At 41.5% G+C, this 19,781-nt stretch overlaps 1 protein-coding gene across 1 annotated transcript in view; it reads left to right on the plus strand.

Annotated features, from left to right (window-relative positions):
• Positions 1-5,894: 5,894 nt before the first annotated feature.
• The window catches only part of YIPF7 (Yip1 domain family member 7), a 34,810-nt gene continuing 20,923 nt past the window's right edge, over positions 5,895-19,781 (plus strand). Inside the window, exons 1-4 of the mRNA XM_072132302.1 lie at positions 5,895-5,999; positions 8,221-8,361; positions 11,720-11,871; positions 13,700-13,845. Of these exons, the coding sequence (XP_071988403.1) occupies positions 8,258-8,361; positions 11,720-11,871; positions 13,700-13,845 (402 nt within the window). The 5' untranslated portion in view covers positions 5,895-5,999; positions 8,221-8,257. The remainder of the gene's footprint in view (positions 6,000-8,220; positions 8,362-11,719; positions 11,872-13,699; positions 13,846-19,781) is intronic.

Consider the following 19,781-nt stretch of genomic DNA (forward strand, 5'->3'; position numbering starts at 1 on the left):
TAAAGGGGAGGGGTCCTATGGAGCGCAGTAAAGGGGAGGGGTCCTATGGAGCGCAGTAAAGGGGAGGGGTCCTATGGAGCGCAGTAAAGGGGAGGAGTCCTATTGAGCGCGCAGTGAAAGCCATAAAAAACACATTTGATATTTTCCTTCCCGCTTCCCAGTACAGGGCCTGGAATATTTAATACCGTCACTAGGAAGTATAATTTGTTACGCAGAAACAGGCCGCACACAGCTCTGTACGTGGAAAAATAAAAAAGTTATTGATTTTTGAAAGTGGGGAGTGAAATATGGAAACGCAAAAATTGTTCCGTCAGAGTAATGGAGCAGGCGGCCGTGTATGACCATTCTGCTCCATTACCGTCATAGAGCGATGACATGGACCTTATGTGGACCCCAACAGACCCCTTGTTTTCATGATCTATGGGGGTCACATCACTGAAACCCCCACACATCAGCAGGTTAAGCCCTGTCCTATGGATAGGGCCTAACTTGTATTTGTGGGAAAACCCCTTTAACCCCTTAACGCTCTGCGCCGTAGCTCTACGACGCAGAGAGTATAAGGAGTGTATGAAGAGGGCTCACGGGCTGAGTCTTCTTCATACAAGGTGGGGGGTTTTGCATGTTGCAGAAAACCCCCACCGCTAATAACCGCAGTCGGTCATTGTCGCCGGCAAAGTCTTTTTTACGATCGCTGTGCCCCCGAATGTCATCGGGGGCGGCGATCGTTTGCCGTGGTAGCCTCGGGTCTTCTTTTGACACGAGGCTACATGGCTTCTGCAGGTTCGTTACAATGAGCCAGAAGTATTGCAGTATATGGTAGGAGCGATCTGACCATCTAGGGTTAATGTACCGTAGATGGTCTAAGAAATAGTGGAAAAAAAAGAAAAAACAGGTTTTAAAAATAAAAAAAAATTATAAAATATTAAAAATTCTAATCACCTCCCTTTCCCTAGAACGGATATAAAACATAATAAACAGTAAAGATCACAGACATATTAGGTATCGCCGCGTCCCAAAATGCCCGATCTATCAAAATATAAAAACGGTTACGGGCGGCGGTGACCTCCGAGGCGGGAAATGGCGCCCAAATGTCCGAAATGCGACTTTTACACCTTTTTACATCACATAAAAAATGAAATTAAAAATGATCAAAATGTCGCACAGACCTCAAAATGGTAGCAATGAAAACGTCGGCTCATTTCGCCAAAAATGACCCCACCCCCAGCTCCGTGCACCGAAATATGAAAAAGTTATTAGCGTCAGAAGATGGCAAAAATTTTTTTTTTTTTTTTTGCACACATGCGTTTAATTTTTGAAAATGTATTAAAACACAATAAAACCTATAAATTCGGTATCACCGCGATCGCACCAAACCAAAGAATAAAGCTGAGGTGTTATTTTGAGTGCACAGTCAAAGTCGAAAAAACTGAGCCCACAAGAACGTGACATGTGCGGTTTTTTAAAAAATTTTTTCCACATTTGGAATTTTTTGCAGCTTCGCAGTACACGGCATGTTAAAATAAATAACATTACGGGAAAGTAAAATTTGTTACGCACAAAATAAGCCCTCACACAGCTCTGTACACGGAAAAATGAAAAAGTTATGGATTTTTGAAGTTGGAGAGCGAGAAATGAGAGAAAAACCCTGCGTCCTTAAGGGGTTAAGGGATTAAGTATATGGTACAATAAAAGCAGAATAGAAGGGCACTGGGGGGGTTAGGGATGGGGGCAGGGGGTCTATGGAGGAAAGTGTTTAACCCTTTAGCTGCTGCCTGCAGTCACTGTAGAGTACCTGTTATCACACTGCAGCAGCTGCACACACTCGGCTCTGCTTCATCAGACGAACTTCAGTGAGGAGCAGGAGGAGGTGGGGGCAGGGAGCCATTGATGTAGCAGTGCTGGAGAGTTCCTGCCTGCACGGAGGATGATCCCCTGGGGCTGCTGTGCAGGGGCAGTGCAGAGAACATGACACTCTGCACTGCTCCATCCATCCATCCATCCATGTGCCTGCAAGTGGCAGCCTGAGGACAGGGAGGGCTCTGCCTCCCAGGGGAGGGGATGGGGGAGGTGCCGGCTCTGCAGCAGACAGCCCGGGAGCTGGAGAGGAGGAGGACGCTGTACCCCGCCCCCTGGCTTCTCTGTATCCTGAGCAGGACGGGGGCGGGACTCGGGGGCGGGACTCGGGGGGGGGGCGGGACTCGGGGGCGGGACAAAACGGAAAAATCCGTGAAACCGCAAAAAAACCGGGACTTTCACTTAACGGTCCGTGCAGGCGGGACAAGGGTTAAAAAACGGGACTGTCCCGCCCAAAACGGGACGGTTGGGAGGTATGTATACACTCACCGGCCACTTTATTAGGTACACCTGACCAACTGCTCGTTAACACTTAATTTCTAATCAGCCAATCACATGGCAGCAACTCAGTGCATTTAGGCATGTAGACATGGTCAAGACAATCTCCTGCAGTTCAAACCGAGCATCAGTATGGGGAAGAAAGGTGATTTGAGGCCTATGAATGTGGCATGGTTGTTGGTGCCAGAAGGGCTGGTCTGAGTATTTCAGAAACTGCTGATCTACTGGGATTTTCACGCACAACCATCTCTAGGGTTTACAGAGAATGGTCCGAACAAGAAAAAACATCCAGTGAGCGGCAGTTCTGTGGGTGGAAATGTCTTGTTGATGCCAGAGGTCAGAGGAGAATGGGCAGACTGGTTTGAACTGATAGAAAGGCAACAGTGACTCAAATCGCCACCCGTTACAACCAAGGTAGGCAGAAACGCACAGTACGTCGAACTTTGAGGCAGATGGGCTACAGCAGCAGAAGACCACACTGGGTGCCACTCCTTTCAGCTAAGAACAGGAAACTGAGGCTACAATTTGCACAAGCTCATCGAAATTGGACAGTAGAAGATTGGAAAAACGTTCCCTGGTCTGATGAGTCTCGATTTCTGCTGCAACATTCGGATGGTAGGGTCAGAATTTTGCGTCAACAACATGAAAGTATGGATCCATCCTGCCTTGTATCAACGGTTCAGGCTGGTGGTGGTGGTGTCATGGTGTGGGGAATATTTTCTTGGCACTCTTTGGGCCCCTTGGTACCAATTGAGCATCGTTGCAACGCCACAGCCTACCTGAGTATTGTTGCTGACCATGTCCATCCCTTTATGACCACAATGTACCCAACATCTGATGGCTACTTTCAGCAGGATAATGCGCCATGTCATAAAGCTGGAATCATCTCAGACTGGTTTCTTGAACATGACAATGAGTTCACTGTACTCAAATGGCCTCCACAGTCACCAGATCTCAATCCTATAAAGCATCTTTGGGATGTGGTGGAACGGGAGATTCGCATCATGGATGTGCAGCCGATAAATCTGCGGCAACTGTGTGATGCCATCATGTCAATATGGGACAAAATCTCTGAGGAATGGTTCCAGCACCTTGTTGAATCTATGCCACGAAGAATTGAGGCAGTTCTGAAGGCAAAAGGGGGTCCAACCCGTTACTAGCATGGTGTACCTAATAAAGTGGCCGGTGAGTATATAGTTCTGTAGATAACAGACCCACAAGCCTGATGCGAAATATGAGATTCTCATCTTTAATATAACAAAAAAAAACATGTATAAAATGCAAATAATCCAGCTCCACGGACACTCCGGTTGTAGATAAAAACGTGAGATATTTTTCTTTATTGAAGTACAAACAGGAGGTATACAGCCAAGCAGAGGGAAACACACACAGAGCCACGGCTATGGTCTACGCGTTTCGGAAAACTCCTTAATCATGACCTGATTGGGCATGTGAGCAGGTGTGAATAAATCCCTACTACCTGCAGTCACATGACCTGTTAAATTTACATAGGAAACATATACATATAAAATCTAATACAAATAGTGTTACACATGTATAAAAATGGGATAACAACAACAACTATGGAATAGCAAAGAGAGAAAAGATGTTGATAACAGAGAGAGTTGGAGGATAATCAATATTTTTAAATTTGATATATCATGTCTTGCCTTTTATTTCTTGGACGTGGAACAAAGAGAATCCGTGCTTGGACTCCTGGTCATATACTGCTGTGCCTCCAGGTGAGCTCACTTTTCTATAAAAAAAAAAACATGGTTATAATTACCACAGTCCAAACTTGACTCATCTCAGGCAAATATAACTCTAAGAGTGTCGGATGACACTAGAAACGCATTGGCCGGAGTAGGCTAACTTTCACTATTTGCTGTCTTGCTGTGCTGTGACTACGACGGTAATCGTCTTTTTATCTGCTTGTCTCGGACTATGGGTCCATAATAAACCTAAGAAGTTTTTTATCATCCGGATGCAGCACGCTGGATTATTTCTCTTGCTTTCAAAAATATAACTCTTCTCTGCTTACTTCCAATTTTTTTTGTATAGGAAAACAGGTTCACCTGTTTCACCTGAAGGACATTTCATACCTTACATGTAGTGGGTGCTAGTTTAATGCTGTAAAATGCGGTCTCAGAGTTCCTTTAAATCTTTGAGCAAAATTATTTTTTGCTTTTTTCCTCACTTTTTAAAAACCTTTTTTTATTACAGTGCTCTCTGAGCCATAAGAGGATTTGTTTTCTGATTGCTGCTTTTTCCTCCCATCTCCATTGGAGCCAAGCATCCAAATTCGGGCAGGAATTGGACATGCTCTATAACTTGGGTTGTGGTTGGCCTGCTCGGTCACGGTGAGGAGAAACACGGCCACCTCGCTGCATCAGGACCGTGCATAGTACAACACAATGGCATCCATTTCTGCAGCTAGCTCATGGTCACCATATACGGCAGTGTGCATGAGGCCTAAGGGTTGTAAAGTTGGGGCCCTTGTCCTATAGCAGGATACATTTTGTACACTTCTATTTTGAAAGCATTCTTAGGTCATTTTCACACGGTCAGTATTTGATCAGTATTGCACATTGGTATTTCAAAGCTTAACTCAGAAGTGGACCCCACACAAAGAAATATATGGAAGTATATTTGAAGTATCTGCATCTCCATCTCTTCTGTGCTTTGGACTCACTTCTCGTTTTGGGTCACAAATACTGATCTAAAATACTGAACAAATACTGACTGTGTGAAAGATGCCTTACTTTGTAGCCAAAAACCTTTGTACAGAAATGTATCATGTGTTATGTATTGCCTTTAATTCCTGTCAACTTCTACAAAATTTCCAAATCTCCTTCCACCATTGATAAATTTCTCCAAAGTCATATGTGTGTAACCTACTAAACCCAATTTTCTTGAAAAAGGAAGGATGGACACAACCTAAATTATCTTCCTTTTGCTGTGTATGCAATGTTTCAAAAAAGAGATTTTTTGAATTTTGCTTCATGACACATGATACTATTTTCTCACCATGGGGGGGATGTATCATACGCTGGCGCATCATGCACCAGTATATGATTCAGACCCCACCTCCTGATAGATCTGTGACGGTGTGGGCGCGATTGCCGGGTGCATCATGCTTCCAGCTCAGTTTTACGCCAGGAACGGTCTGGTATTGAACTACGCTTTAGCCTGCGCATTAACTTGGCATAGGCTATAGCTAGTGTGTGGGGCATCCCTACCCCACACCGACCCATTCCACTGCCCAGCACTGCCCTCTCCTCACCAAACTGGTAAAGAGGGTGGAGTAGTCGCAATTCCCGCATGATAAATCTGTGATAAATTCCCCGATAACAGACTATTTAGGTTTCTTTCAATTCTTTTACTCATCAAAATTTTGGTATAATTTTCTGAATTTAACTGAAAAGTATATGAGTGGTCTATCTGAATGAGTGAATGCTCTGCTGCCCTCCATGGACACATTATAGTTGTCATCATTAATAGTATGATGCATCCAGACAGATGATCCTTCTGGCCGGAGCACGTGCACTTCAGCCAAATATAGCCCAGTATAAATAGCTCCTGGATCCTCGGCCGCATCCAGTCTGATAAACAACTGTAGTGTATCTGTACACTTACATACATTCAAGGTATGTAGAAACTGCAATGTAAATACCATACAAACCAAAAAATCTTGTTCTGCATTTAACCCTCCACTCTGCTTCTGCCCTCCTATACTAATAGCATCATATCATAGACTCAACCCTCCAGTTGCTTATGGATATGACCCTGTGTAATATCTTTACATTCATGTATCAGAAATATTCCATGGATCAACATGGGAAATCTCTGATTCTTACAAGTCTTGAGTAGTATGAATTATGCAGTAGTTAATATAGTAATAAATCATATTACTTCATTGTCAGAAAAGATGGGTGACAAGTCTTTATAGTTTGCAGTGACTTCTTTTCTTATTTAGTTTTGGTCAATATATACAGTACTGTCGCTGACTAATCTGCAGGCAGCGTGTTATAAAGCAGGAGGTGCTGAGCATAGTATATATGTCAGGTAGTGAGCATGTATACAACGATAACGGACAATCGGTGGGTAGAACCATCCACTGGACTCATTAGCCCACTGGACTTAAGTTATGTTTAAACCCTTTAACAAAAATATATTGCTTAGCTCCTCCTGCTCTATAACATTCTACCTGCATACTAACAACATACAAAACTTTTACACCATACTTTTTATAATAACAACAATCATGTGCTAAAATATTTCGCCTATATATTTTTAATTGCATAATTTTATAATTTTACATCATTTTCTATAGATACTTATTCTGCAGCCTGTGTGTTAGAAACACTCGCCTAAGCTTTCTGATAGGAATTCAGCTTTAATCAGCATTTGCAGCCACTGTGGAGAAGACAGATAAGGCCCGTTCCACACTTGCGAGTGTGATGCGATGAACTCGCATCACACTCGCAACGCATGCTGCCGGGAACCCACGGCCCAAACGCTGCACCGCGGGAGTGAACTCAGCGTGTCAGTTCACTCCCGGTGTGCAGAGTTCGGGCCGTGTGTTCCCGGCAGCATGCGTTGCGAGTGTGATGCGAGTTCATCGCATCACACTCGCAAGTGTGGAATGGGCCTAAGAGATACACACTGAGACATCAGGCTGCTTCTCTGACAGATTTCTCTGCATATGTGAAACACTCATGTACACTGGAGGCTATGAGGACAATGACGTGTGTTTAGCAGGGGGTTTGTTATCTGAGATATCATCGCCTATTGAGGGAATTATAAAATACAGATTCCATGTATTTCAAGAACAGGTGCCAGACACCCCCTCCTCTGTATTTGCTGTGCATACAAATCTCTCTCTGCTTACTTCGTTGCTTAGTTTTCTGAACTTACATGTGGAGAACTGTGCATGTGTGCCTAATGTTCTGCTTAAAGGAAACCTACCATTTCAGATCGTCGGTGTAAGCTGTAAACACCGAGCACCAGCTCAGGGTGAGCTGGTGCCGGTGCTTAGTTTCGTTAGTGTTTTGTTAGTGCTCGGTGTTTACAGCTTACACCGACGATCTGAAATGGTAGGTTTCCTTTAATGCAGCTGGAGGACAGACATTGTATAACCCCAATCTATGTGATATTTTTGGCATATCCATATCCAGCATCAACCAGTGACAGCATTAGGTCTCATTTACCGGACTGTATGTTCAGGCTCCAATTTTTCTTTACTGAAAAAATGGTTAGACTCCACCGGGCTGTGGTTTCTGGCGTTTTCTTGAGATGGTGTACAATCCTGTTGACGATCATCTCCTGGACTGGGCCTCATAAGGCAGTCATCTATGCTGGAAGAGGAACCAGTGTGTATGCCAGGAAAGTACCTAACATACATCCATAAACTTATACAGGCAGGTGAGGTATTCTTCTGGCCTCTGCAGTATATGCTTCAAGGTCATAATAGCCTATGGGAGTGGATGCACTTGCATGGCATCCATCTCCGGCCTCTGCTGAGCATACACTGCATGTATTACCTGATTGATGTCACGGTCTATATAAGAACAGATACGTCACTCGAGAGACACACAGAATATGTTGACCGCTTTAAGAAGCAGGGTTTTTGCAGGAGAATGTATCCTACTATATAAGCATACGTGACCAATCTCAAGTCGGAGATGAACTAGAAACATTTGGGGAGACATTTTTTTGAAACGGTACTTAATATCATTCCAAAAAAAGTTTGTAGGCTACAGTAAATAGTAATATTATTATTTTATTTGGGCACAACACCAGAACAGGACCAACTAGTTTAGTACCACGAGGCCTCCCTGACAGCTTTATTGTATTTTATATTTTTAGATAGAAAAGTCAAGAAACAGAAAAAGAAGCTGCATCAATGGATCAGTTCGATTCAGATTTTTATCAGTCAGATTATGTTATTGAAGACACTGATCAAGGACTTTATGTAAGTGGCCAGACCGGCATCTATGCGGATAGTAGGTAAGTAGAGCTTCCACCCAAACCCAAGGTATATTGGAATCCTAGAAAAAGTTCCAATTGTTTTTATACCATGAAAATAATTAACCAATGGGAGAACATGTAGAAAGTTAGTGAACACATCTGTACTGACAGCATCCAATATAACATAACCCAGTTCCTTTATATAATATCATATTATCATCCACCTGTATAGGAGCTCTTCTATTACATCCTCTTCATACATAATAGGACCCCAAATAATCTGCTATTACGGCCTGGGAAAGCAGCCAGAACGTTCTAAGGGGAAAACAACGTATGAGGACACCATGTTCATTAAAGGCAATGGGCCATTTATACAATCCAGAGAGAAGTCCTCCAGAGGAAGAGACGCTTTGTGTAGTAACTCCCTACTTTAATTAGTGGAATAGGGTTATAAGAGAAAATCGTCCCTCTATTACATTTATATGGTCTATTAGTGCATATCCTACTAGATAGCTTTTTCACATACTCTGGGGGGCAGTAGGATTTGGGGTAAAGTATTCTGTAAACTGAAAGTTGCTTAGGTTCTCTTTTACCTCAATTTGTGTGAATGTAGGTCTTCCACTGCCCTTGACACTCACCACAACAGCTGTCTGGTTGTATATTTAGGATTAACAGTTGATGAACAGTTATACACCATTACGTTATAGGATAATTAGGATAATTATCCACAAATTGTAAGTTATTTGGGCAAAGGGGGATATGTCGGTATTGAATAGTTCAAAATGTGATTAAAGGAAAAGGACATCAATCACCAGGGATGTTAGACGTCCCTGACGTCATCCGGCTTGTTTGAAGTCTTGCGCATGCGCACGGACAAGTTTGCATGCATGCACAAATTTCAAACAAGCTCAGTGACATCATCGGAGAAGCAGTGCGGGCGACAGAGGAGTGAATATATTAACCAGGGGGCGTGCATAAATTAATGAGTGGAAGAGCCATGAAGCGATCAGGTGGTGAGCCTGAGTGCCTCTTGCTCATTCACATCTTTTTAGAAACTTGTTTTCTCGATTATTATGGACCCAGGATTTAAAAAGGAAATGGAATAATCCCCTAGAGGTAACGAGCATTGGTTATAGGATAGTCTAACACTGGTAAACTGGTGATTAATGTCCTTTAAGGCCAGGCCAACTTACATAATGAGATTGCTGCAGTTTAGCAAGAGCAGAAATTAAAATGGCTAACCTGCAGAGACTTCCATAACAAGTGTTCTCTGTGCCTTTTTTCTGCTTCTTTCTCTTGTAGTGAGCAGTATATCTGAAAAAGTACAGAACACCGCAGGCAAATAAGAAGGCTAGTGATTAACTCTTTCCATATCTAGAGATGATTCAGCTCTCTGATGAGATTAAGAATGTCCTGGTACTGGGGGTAAAGAATAAAGTCAGCAGACACTTATTCAGACTCCTATATCTTTAAGCTGTCAGTAGATACAGGTCAGAAAGCTGTATACAAACTGCTTAAATAAGGAAGAAAGGCAGAGGGAAAAGAAGGGCACAGGAACACATTTCTATAATAAAGTATATTACAACGTTTACTATTATCATCTGCACTATTCATTGTTGTGTGTTATAATTTGTGCTCTGGGTTTAGGATCCTCAATATGACAAGTATTACTGCTGATTCTTAATGAGTAATTCTGCCATTACAATGCAATGACTGAACTTCACCAAAACCAATTGTCTGATTTCTGCCTCAGCCGTAAACAAGTTTTCAGGTTATTAAGAACCATCCTCCTTCTATGAGGATGATAGGGTGACGCAAGAGCTTACAGTCTATGAGGATGAGGGGGGTGTTACAAGAGCTTACAGTCTATGAGGATGAGGGGGGTGTTACAAGAGTTTACAGTCTATGAGGATGAGGGGGAGACAGTCTATGACAGTGATGGCTAACCTATGGTACTGGTGCCAGAGGTGGCACTCAGAGCCCTTTCTGTGACAGCTCTACCTGGGACTATTTTCTGCTTTATTAGTGTGCTCAGGGTTCTGGTATCAATGAAAACTGTGACAGAGAATGGAGTATAAATCACAAATTAAATTTCTGTGCTGGCACTTTGCGATAGATAAGCAAGTCTTTGTTGTAGTTTGGGCACTCGGCCTCTAAAAGGTTCGCCATCACTGGTCTATGAGAATCAGGGGGTGACACAAGAGGTAAAAAGCTTGTATAATGGTCCACCCATTCTTTATAAGGGAATAGAACAAAATTATATAATATAATAAATAAAGTTGCTACTGCCCGAATCAGCCATCAGCCGCCATTTTATATACACAGTGCAAAGTCATTCGTACTGCAGAGATGCCTGGAGCTTAGTATATATCTGGTGTTTTTCCCGCATAACAGTCGGGAGCAGGGCATAGGATGGATTAGTAAAGAGAGAGTTGACATTTCATGCAGTTATCAAGTGTGATAGACCTGACTAAAGAGATGGGTTTTAGGAACATGTTTGAAAAAATCTGACAGTCCGGGGAAGGGCATTCCAGGAAATTGGTGCAGTTCGGGAGAAGTCCTGGAGATGTGCATGTGAGGTTCGGATTAAGATAGAGATTAATCCAAGATCACTGGCAGATCCAAGATCACAGGTTGGGTGATAGACTGAGAAGAGAGATAGGGAGGTGCAGCATTATGCAGAGCTTTGTGGATGAGGGTTATTATTTTGAACTTTATTCTGAAGGAGATGGGGAAACAGTGCAGTGATTGGCACAAACTGGAGACCTCTGTGTAGCGTTTTGTCTGGTAGACAATGCAGTTAAGAGTAGATTAGAGAGAAGAGAGTTTAGTGAGTATAAGACCAATTAGGGAGTTACAGGCGTCTAGGCGAGAATGAATCAGAACAATTAGAATTTTAGAGGTTTCAATTGTAAGAAATGAGCATATTCTGGAGATGTTTCTGAGATGCATGCGGCAAGGGCGATTGAATATGTGGTGAAAGGAGAGTCTGGAGTCCAGCACAACCCCAATATGGCGGACCTACTGCCTCGGTGCTACAGTGTTCCCACACACCGAGATGGAGAAGTCAGAATAGAAGATGTATTAAATGAATTGACAATTTTTAACTGTGATGCTGGGATCCTTCTCCGTTTTTTCAGGCAAGATTTTGTGGCTGCATGAACTATCCCGTGCATCAGAAGACTTTCCAATGCGGATCAGCTGTGGTCTGGAGGCTGTTTGCTGAGCTGTACAAGTCCAGTTACTTCTATGGAATATCTGCACTTAACTGCGCATGTTTGGAGCAAATTCTCCATTAATAATTATCTTTTATTTTGTAAAACTTCCTTTTGTAGATGTAGTGATATGTTTTGTGTTTGCTATCCATTGATTCTGCTAAACATTGTTTCTTATTCAGAACACAAAATGCTGAATATATACAATCTGGAATGATTTCCTCTCCTCTGGATCAAACAGGATACGTGTATGAAGAGCCGTCATATCCGTCATATCCATCATACCGTTTCCAGCCAAATGATAGTTTTGAGGATGAACCACCATTGTTAGAAGGTAATGATCAGTGCAGTACAATAACATATTCCTATTAGATGTGAAATCAGTAATGTATGATCAATTTTCAGATCTAGAAATGTGTTCAGTCATTGGTACTTTCCTTCCGCAATTCCCGTGAGTAGCTCACAGAAAAGTCATACACCTCAGTGTACAAAGATACTGAAAACCTGTTTGAGTGTGGTAATAAAGGGGTTGTCTAGACATATGTATGACCTATTTATAGATGATTACACGATTTACAAAGCTACCAGCAGCTACACAGTGGAAGGAGATGGAACAAGATAGCTTTGTCTATACAGACATTGTACAGCCCACGTGTCAAATACGTGGGCTGTATGATGTACGTAAGCTTAAAGGACATCTACCACCAGGACATACTGGTGTAAGCCCCCTCTGGAAGGATCTGTTCTTCTTTTAGCTTCCTGTGCCCCTTTTTTTTTTACAAAAAAAGGCTTTTAAAATGCAAATGTAATGAGGGGCTCTGGGCTCCATAAGTGTTAATGGTGCCTTGAGCCCCTCAGGTTAATTTGCATAATTTTAAAAGCCCTTTTCTCTTGAAAACAAGGGCATAGGAAGTTAAAAAAAAGAGCAGTGGCAGTGTCTCATTGGTGGATCTTTGTTTTAGATATTTTAGTTCACTTTCATTTTTGTATGCCATGACTAAGAGCTGCAATGCACGAAACGCATAGGCACTGTTCTCATTCACCTTTGTAATGCTTTTATGAAGAACAAATAAAGGATCACATTTTTATCAGAAAGCAAACAGCCTTTACTTCACAATGATAAAGCAGGGGCTCTGATGCCAGGCAACGTGACTGTGATAATCTTCTTGTTTTCTTGTCTTCTTGGTATTCATTATCCATGGCTTTCTTCCTTCTAAAATCAACGTAAATATGCTCTGGGGGTTGGGGGGGGGGGGGGTTAGACCAGAGCCCTTCCAGCTGCCTAACCCCCCAATAATACATCTATATACAGCCGCCAACCCTCCAGTTATACATCTGTGTACAGCCACCTCACCCCCCAATATTACATTTGTATACAGCCTGCTCTCCCGTAATACATCTATATACATCCGCCAACCCCCCCATTACATATCTTTGTAGAGCCGCCTCGACCCCCAATAATACATCTGTATACAGCCGCCTTACCCCCCTGTAATACATCTATACACAGCCTGCCCTCCAGTAATACATCTATATACAGTCACCTCATCCCCCAGTAATACATCTATACACCTGCACAGTAACATCAATCACCCCCACTGCCCAGTAACATCACCCTCCTGCACAGCAATACATCTTTATACAGCACTAATAAAAATAATAATATTGTACTCCCGTATTCCCTCCGATGAGCGGTGACCTCCTCCTCTTCTCCCGCTGTGTCTGCATACTGTTGCAGACGGTGCTGTGTGTAACATCACTGCGCTGCATGCGTCAGGATACCAATGTCCTGCGCGTATCTGCGGGCTATAGCAAAGCAGGGAATGTATTGTTCTGTGTTTGTTTTTAACTGGCCTACATTTTTTACTTCAATAGTAAAAGTTACGTTTTTGTTATCTTGCTGCTTGCTGTTTGCACACTTCTCTTAGACAACAGACTGAATACTATCACTATAGTGTGACTGTCTGTCTAGTTGCTGATGTGAATTTGTAACAAAGATCAAAATTATACACATGATGCCACAAATATTCACAGTATAAGTGATTGGGACATTTTCTTCAATCAAATCCCATTTTATAAATATATAAAAATAAAACTGGAATTGAGCCATGGATGTTCATGTAAACTGTACTTAATATGTGAAACCCTCTTTTCCACTCCAGAACTGGGAATCAATTTTGATCACATATGGCAGAAGACATTAACAGTGCTGAACCCCTGGAAGCCAGCAGATGGCAGTATTATGAATGAAACTGACCTGACGGGCCCTACGATGTTCTGCTTTGCCCTTGGATCCATGCTCTTGCTGGTATAATTTAGCATCTTTTAATGATAATTACTTTGTGTATCAGCTATAGCCGTTCATCACGGATAATTATCTATGTGTTACGGTATATTTATGCTTCATAATGCAATGATCTGCAGTAAGATACATCTTAGGTTCTGCATTCTGTCTTGCATGCGAGAAATATGAGTTTATCTTAAGTTTTTGCCTTCAGAAAACACATGAAGTGGAGGAGTCGCTGTAATTCACATGGAAAACAATCACATACAAAGGGAGAAATAAGAATTATTAACCAATTTATTGTGCAAGGATTCTTCAAAGGCACATTCCAAGCAAATAAATACTTTCTAATTAGGAATCGCAAGCTGTAATTATAGGTGATAGATGGTATTAGTCACAGCTTGTTCTACACCTTCTTTGGCATAATAAAGCATAGTAATCGGACGGATTGCAGGTTCTTATCTTCTATCACTTAATGAGTTTTTAAAGTAAACTTATGGATATATATTTTTTTCTTAAGAAACAATTAGTAATGAAGCTAAATGCCCACAACTTTTATGTTGGTAAACCTCTGATCCGGGTGGAAAGCTCCGATCCTGGTATCATATAATACTTCATGTGAAGGTCGTGTCCTAAAAATCGCACACACCACTTGTTTCAAGAGTTTTTTCGCATATAATAGTGCAAACACACAATAGTATTGAAAATAAACTTTGGCAAAATAAGCGTATGTAACGTAAGCATGGAAGCTCCAATGAAAGTAGATGAGGTTTCAGTCAATCTGTGACCTTTGGGAGGCATGATCTGGGAGGCATGGTGGTGGCATAGTGTGGTGGCTGTTCCTTCACAGTGCAACAGCCCACAGAAAAAAAAATGCGGTATTATGGCTGGGTCCTAAAAAAGGTATAACGGATATATTGAGTGCCCACATGACAAAAAAAGTGCTGCATCAATTAGGTAAAAGAATGTGACTAGGGATGAGTGGTTCACACCCACTCCTGTTCGGGTCCAGGTTCGAGTACCCAACCTGACCGCTCGAAGCCATCGGTAATACTCGCAATCAGTACTGGCACCAATCGCAAGTTTTACCCTTTAAATGGCACTGCAGAGCCACCAGTGGCACGTAGGCACCGCTATTTTTCTTAGGATCCCTAGGCTCCCGTAAATGCTATTGCCGTCTTTACCGGTGGGATTTAATCAATTAACACCTGAACACAAAGGAGGGGTTGAGCCGAAGACCCAACCCAAACTGCTGAAGTTCACGGTTGTGTCCAGGAACTCAAACTCACAATGTTGGGCATGGACCCAAACATTGTGGGTTTAAGTCATCTCATCCCTAATTGTAACCACTCTGTAATCCCAAATTCTTGGCATTGCAAAAAGTTGACACCTATGATATAACGGACGGCTACTGCTCCTCATGACACCTCCTTCTCAGGCTTGTCCTGAATGTTAGTACTGACGGTGGCAGGTTAATCAACCATGGGAGTGCTGAATATCCGTAAAAGCAGGAGTGTTGGCTATAATTAACATAAAAGAAGGAAGACGCTCACCAATCCGTTTCAGCAGCGTCGAAGAGGCAGGGACTTTATCATACACTGATGCACAAGCGCTCCGTATGATAAATGTCCGCCATATGAATGTGCATAAGGGCTTAAACATTTGCTTTATTATATGCGCCATATATTTTCCTACATTTACCCTTCAATATAAGACATACGACATTCTATTATTATTAACTTTGAAACAAAATACAGAATGTAATAAACCCTGGGTTACAATGTTGTATGAGAATGAATGTAGCAATGCATAAAACAAATATGTATATACATAATTATCTTATACATATAATATCTTTGTATATGTAAAAGGAGATTCTAGTCTCAGTAATTTTATCAACCGTGTCAATGATTCAGAATTGAAGATTTTCTTTGTAGTCAGTGGGGACAATGTATCACAGCGGGTTACATATGAACTGTAAACATATAGCCGATACAATTAGGCATACATGAGCATCTTTCTGTGGCACAATGCTGAGCCTACAGGGAAATTCTCTTATAGCAAACGGCTCCTATAATAAGGTATATACCTGAACAATATTGGCAGATCCACATGGTGGGAACTATAAAATCCCAATTTCATAAATCTGTCATTTTATAACACATTGGGCCATCTTTGCACTTCCAATATATTGTTGTATTGCATCTTAAATGGAAAAAAAAACATTACAAATAGTTTTAGTTAAAATTCTGTTTGTTTTACGTCTCCAGCATCTATGAAGGATTTATGGTAACAGACTTTGAACACAATGGGGGAGACTTATTACAATGGAGAAGTTATGCAGAGGTCTGCATTGTGCAATTGGTGTCAAATTGAACAAAGTTTTGTCAGTAAGACATGAAGAACAAATAGCAACTAGCAGAATAGGGGAATGAGACCCCCTGAATTTGATGCGCCATCTTGTAAACTGTCCTTGAAGTCCCTAAAAAGCAAATATATTGCAGGATGGAGCTACTATATCTTACAGGCGCCAAAACAAAGTACAGGTATTGGAATTAGGCCTCTTAGTCACACACATGTGAGCCGTCACTAACAAATTAAGTCTAGCACTTCTGTCCTGAGTAAGGAAGTTTACATCAATATTTTAAAGGGAATCTGCCTTTAGCTTTCACCATGATTAAGGGGATTGGCCACTTTTCAATCAATATATGCTATAAGACCTGATTCTGCTCACCTCTTTGAGAGCTTCAGCCTTTCCTTGCTCTTACCATACTGCCCTCTACATATATAAACAGCTTCTCTCTCATTGCTCTAGGCCGTCTTTATAGATCTCCCACCGTGCCTGTTTTTCTCACAGTCCATTTCACTGACAAACAGGAAGAGGGGGGAGGGAGCAGGATGAGTCATATCTTCTTCTGCAGCTCCCCCTATTCATCAGTACTCAGACATGTAAACAAAGAATTACAGATAGTCGACAGACAGCACTGAAATAAGTATCAGAAATGCTGAATCACTTGATAAATATTAAGGGATTATTATTAAGACAGTTAAGGCAGTAAAGGAACATGGGCAGCCTATGTAAAAGACAGTGATAGGTAAAGGCCCTGGAGATCTGTGTAAGCTTACCTTTTTGTGTGTAGCAGCAGGACTGTGAAAAGTGAAGTTTTAATCCATGTTTGCAGCTCCTGCAAGTGCTCTGGGCAGGTCTATCAGCCTGAAGACTTTCTGCTCTTTGCAATGAACTGTTCCATAGCCCCGCCCCTCTGCTCTGAGTGACAGCTGTAAGTATCCAACTAAAATTCTGATACAGTAACTAATCAATGGTGAGGAGCACAGTCCAGGAGCTGTATTATAAATTCACTTTTCACAGTCCTACCACTACTAACACAAACACAGCTTAACACAGGTCCCCTGGGACAATACTTAAGATTAACTGCAGCTTTGTATGGTTAACCCTGCTGATAGTTTCCCTTTAATCATGTTAAAAAGACACATGTGCTTAGACTTGGGTATAGAAACTCTACAAGTTTACCAACCCACTTTCCCACCTTCTATTTAAAGGATATGAAATAAAGCGGAAATGTTACCAAAATGTGCTGAATATACCGAAAATGTTGTAAAAAACTTATTTTAACATAATTACAGTTTCTTAAAGAGAACAAAAAGCATTTGAAAACAAAATAAATAATATAAAAAATGGGAAGCAGCAGCTCCCAAAACATGAGTTATGGGCTTCTACCACCACCCCACCACACTTAGTTCCTAATTTGTGTCTCTTCTAGCGGCAAAACATGGCACGAAATGGAGCTATAGGGAGCACAGTGTAAAAATAAAATCACTCACTATAGGATTATATAGAGGCACAGGTGTCCGCAAGAGCCCTGAAATAGAGTATTATGCAGAATTTTGATGCCAGAAAGATAATCACCACTAACTTATCACCTACTTATTACTGACCAATGTAGTAGGTTAACAAGGAGTAGGAGACAAACTGAGGAAAGCAGGATCATTCTATGCAGTTTGTTACATATCCGTCTGCATTTTAGGTGCTCTGAAATGCATTTTAATTTTAATTTAGAGGTTTTTTATATGATTGATCCAAAATGTGTTTTATATAGCCCTCTTCGTCAAGAACTTGTAATTTCTCTGCACTGGTGCATACATAAACAAGACTTATAGTAGGAGCCATGGATAGGCAGTATCCTGAGCTGTTGATATAAAACCTGAGCAGAAGACTCCCTGTGATTTCCATTTTTACATCAAGATAATTTAACGCACAGGTTTACTTCTGGTAGCGTAAACTCCTCCTGTATATCACTTATATTCGATATATCTATCATGTGAATCATTTTGTTTTAGAGTGGGAGAGAATCTCATAGCAAAATGGAAGAACCCCAGGAAAGTAAAGTTACAGTAGCTTCTACATTATTTTATATACGTCATATTGTTGGATTTTGCTACATAGAGGATAATTTTGCTTTCCAAGGTGCCCCAGAAATGTTAGTTATAAGTAGGTCCTGGTCCTGGCAGTGGTGTCACATTTAGCATTGCTACATCCTACATAGTTATCGGAAACTTGACTGTAGTGTGAATTAGGCACCAAGGTTCATATAAATGAGACATATATCATTACAGTCAATTCCATCAATCTTGCAATCCAGGATCTGGATTTATAAAAGCGGTGATACAGAACATTTTTGATAACTTATTCTTAGGTCATCAATATCAAAAATATCATATTTTGAAATCCGGAACCCACACCAATAATTGGTGAAAAACTACATGGAGTGATGTCGTGTCTATCACGTGTCGGAGCTGCAGTACCAATCACAGCAACTATACAACATACATCAATGTGTTAGATTGCCTGTGAATATGACTCTCTCCTTTTACTACCACTGCAGTCCCTTCTGATACTTGCAAATATGATATGAATCATCTATCCTAAGGTAATCAATTGAAGAAAAATCCTGGAATATTCCCATGAAGATACGATTCTTAAATCTACTCAGGACAACAAAATAACACATTCTCTAGTTCACTGTTATTAACACAAATACAGCATTTCACAGATATACCTTCTAACCAGGTTGCCCCTTGATAGGACTGTAAATCTGTTGACTATGGTTGGATTCTTCTCATGAATAGCTTCTCTTGTCTGCACACTTTAGTGTTCTCTGCCTCCTGCCCCTCCCCCTGCATTACAAGACCAGCTCAGACACAAGCACTTTCTTTCGGCAAGCAGCATTGTTCAGAGACTTACTCTACTAGCTACAGACAGATAAGCAGAGCTGACTGTGTTTTATTGATGTGCTGAGAGTCTCGTTGTGCTCATTGTGTTGTTATATCCATCTAAGCACATTGTCAGCACAGAGCATCTCATAGCACTAGAGGGATCATGAAGTGTCTGCTTAGAAAGTCACCGCACACACTCTGGTATTTTACACTGACCATCAGTGTAGTGATAGTAGCAGCAATAAAATGGACTAAAATTGTAAAAAAGGGGTTTTTAAGGATCTTTATTGTGTAAACATCACTAGGGGATTAAAATTTGAGAACTCTCCACACGCTCCCATAGACTTAAATAGAGAGTGGCCACTTTGTGAATGCACAACAAACTCTGCATTCAGCCCGGCTGCAGGATGGGTGCATTCTTGGGTGTGGGTCCCAGAGGAGCCGGCGATTAGCCGCAACTTTATGAAATGGGAATATGGAGTATGGAATATTGGAGCTTGTAATTATGTATCTATTCTCTTTATAGTAGGGAAAAATGTTCTTTGACTAAAGAGCACTTTGCATAAGTACCTGAAAAGTGCTAATTTCCCTGTGGCCGCCTCTCTGGTGGCTGTAAAGCACAGGTGATTGCAGGACCAGACAGGGGCAGATTTATCTACAAAGCAAACCATGTAATTGCTTGTAGCCATAGAGATCAGGGGAAGAGGGAATTGATGTAGCTATTT

Source organism: Engystomops pustulosus, chromosome 1 (assembly GCF_040894005.1).
Source record: "Engystomops pustulosus chromosome 1, aEngPut4.maternal, whole genome shotgun sequence".
Lineage (NCBI taxonomy): Eukaryota > Metazoa > Chordata > Amphibia > Anura > Leptodactylidae > Engystomops > Engystomops pustulosus.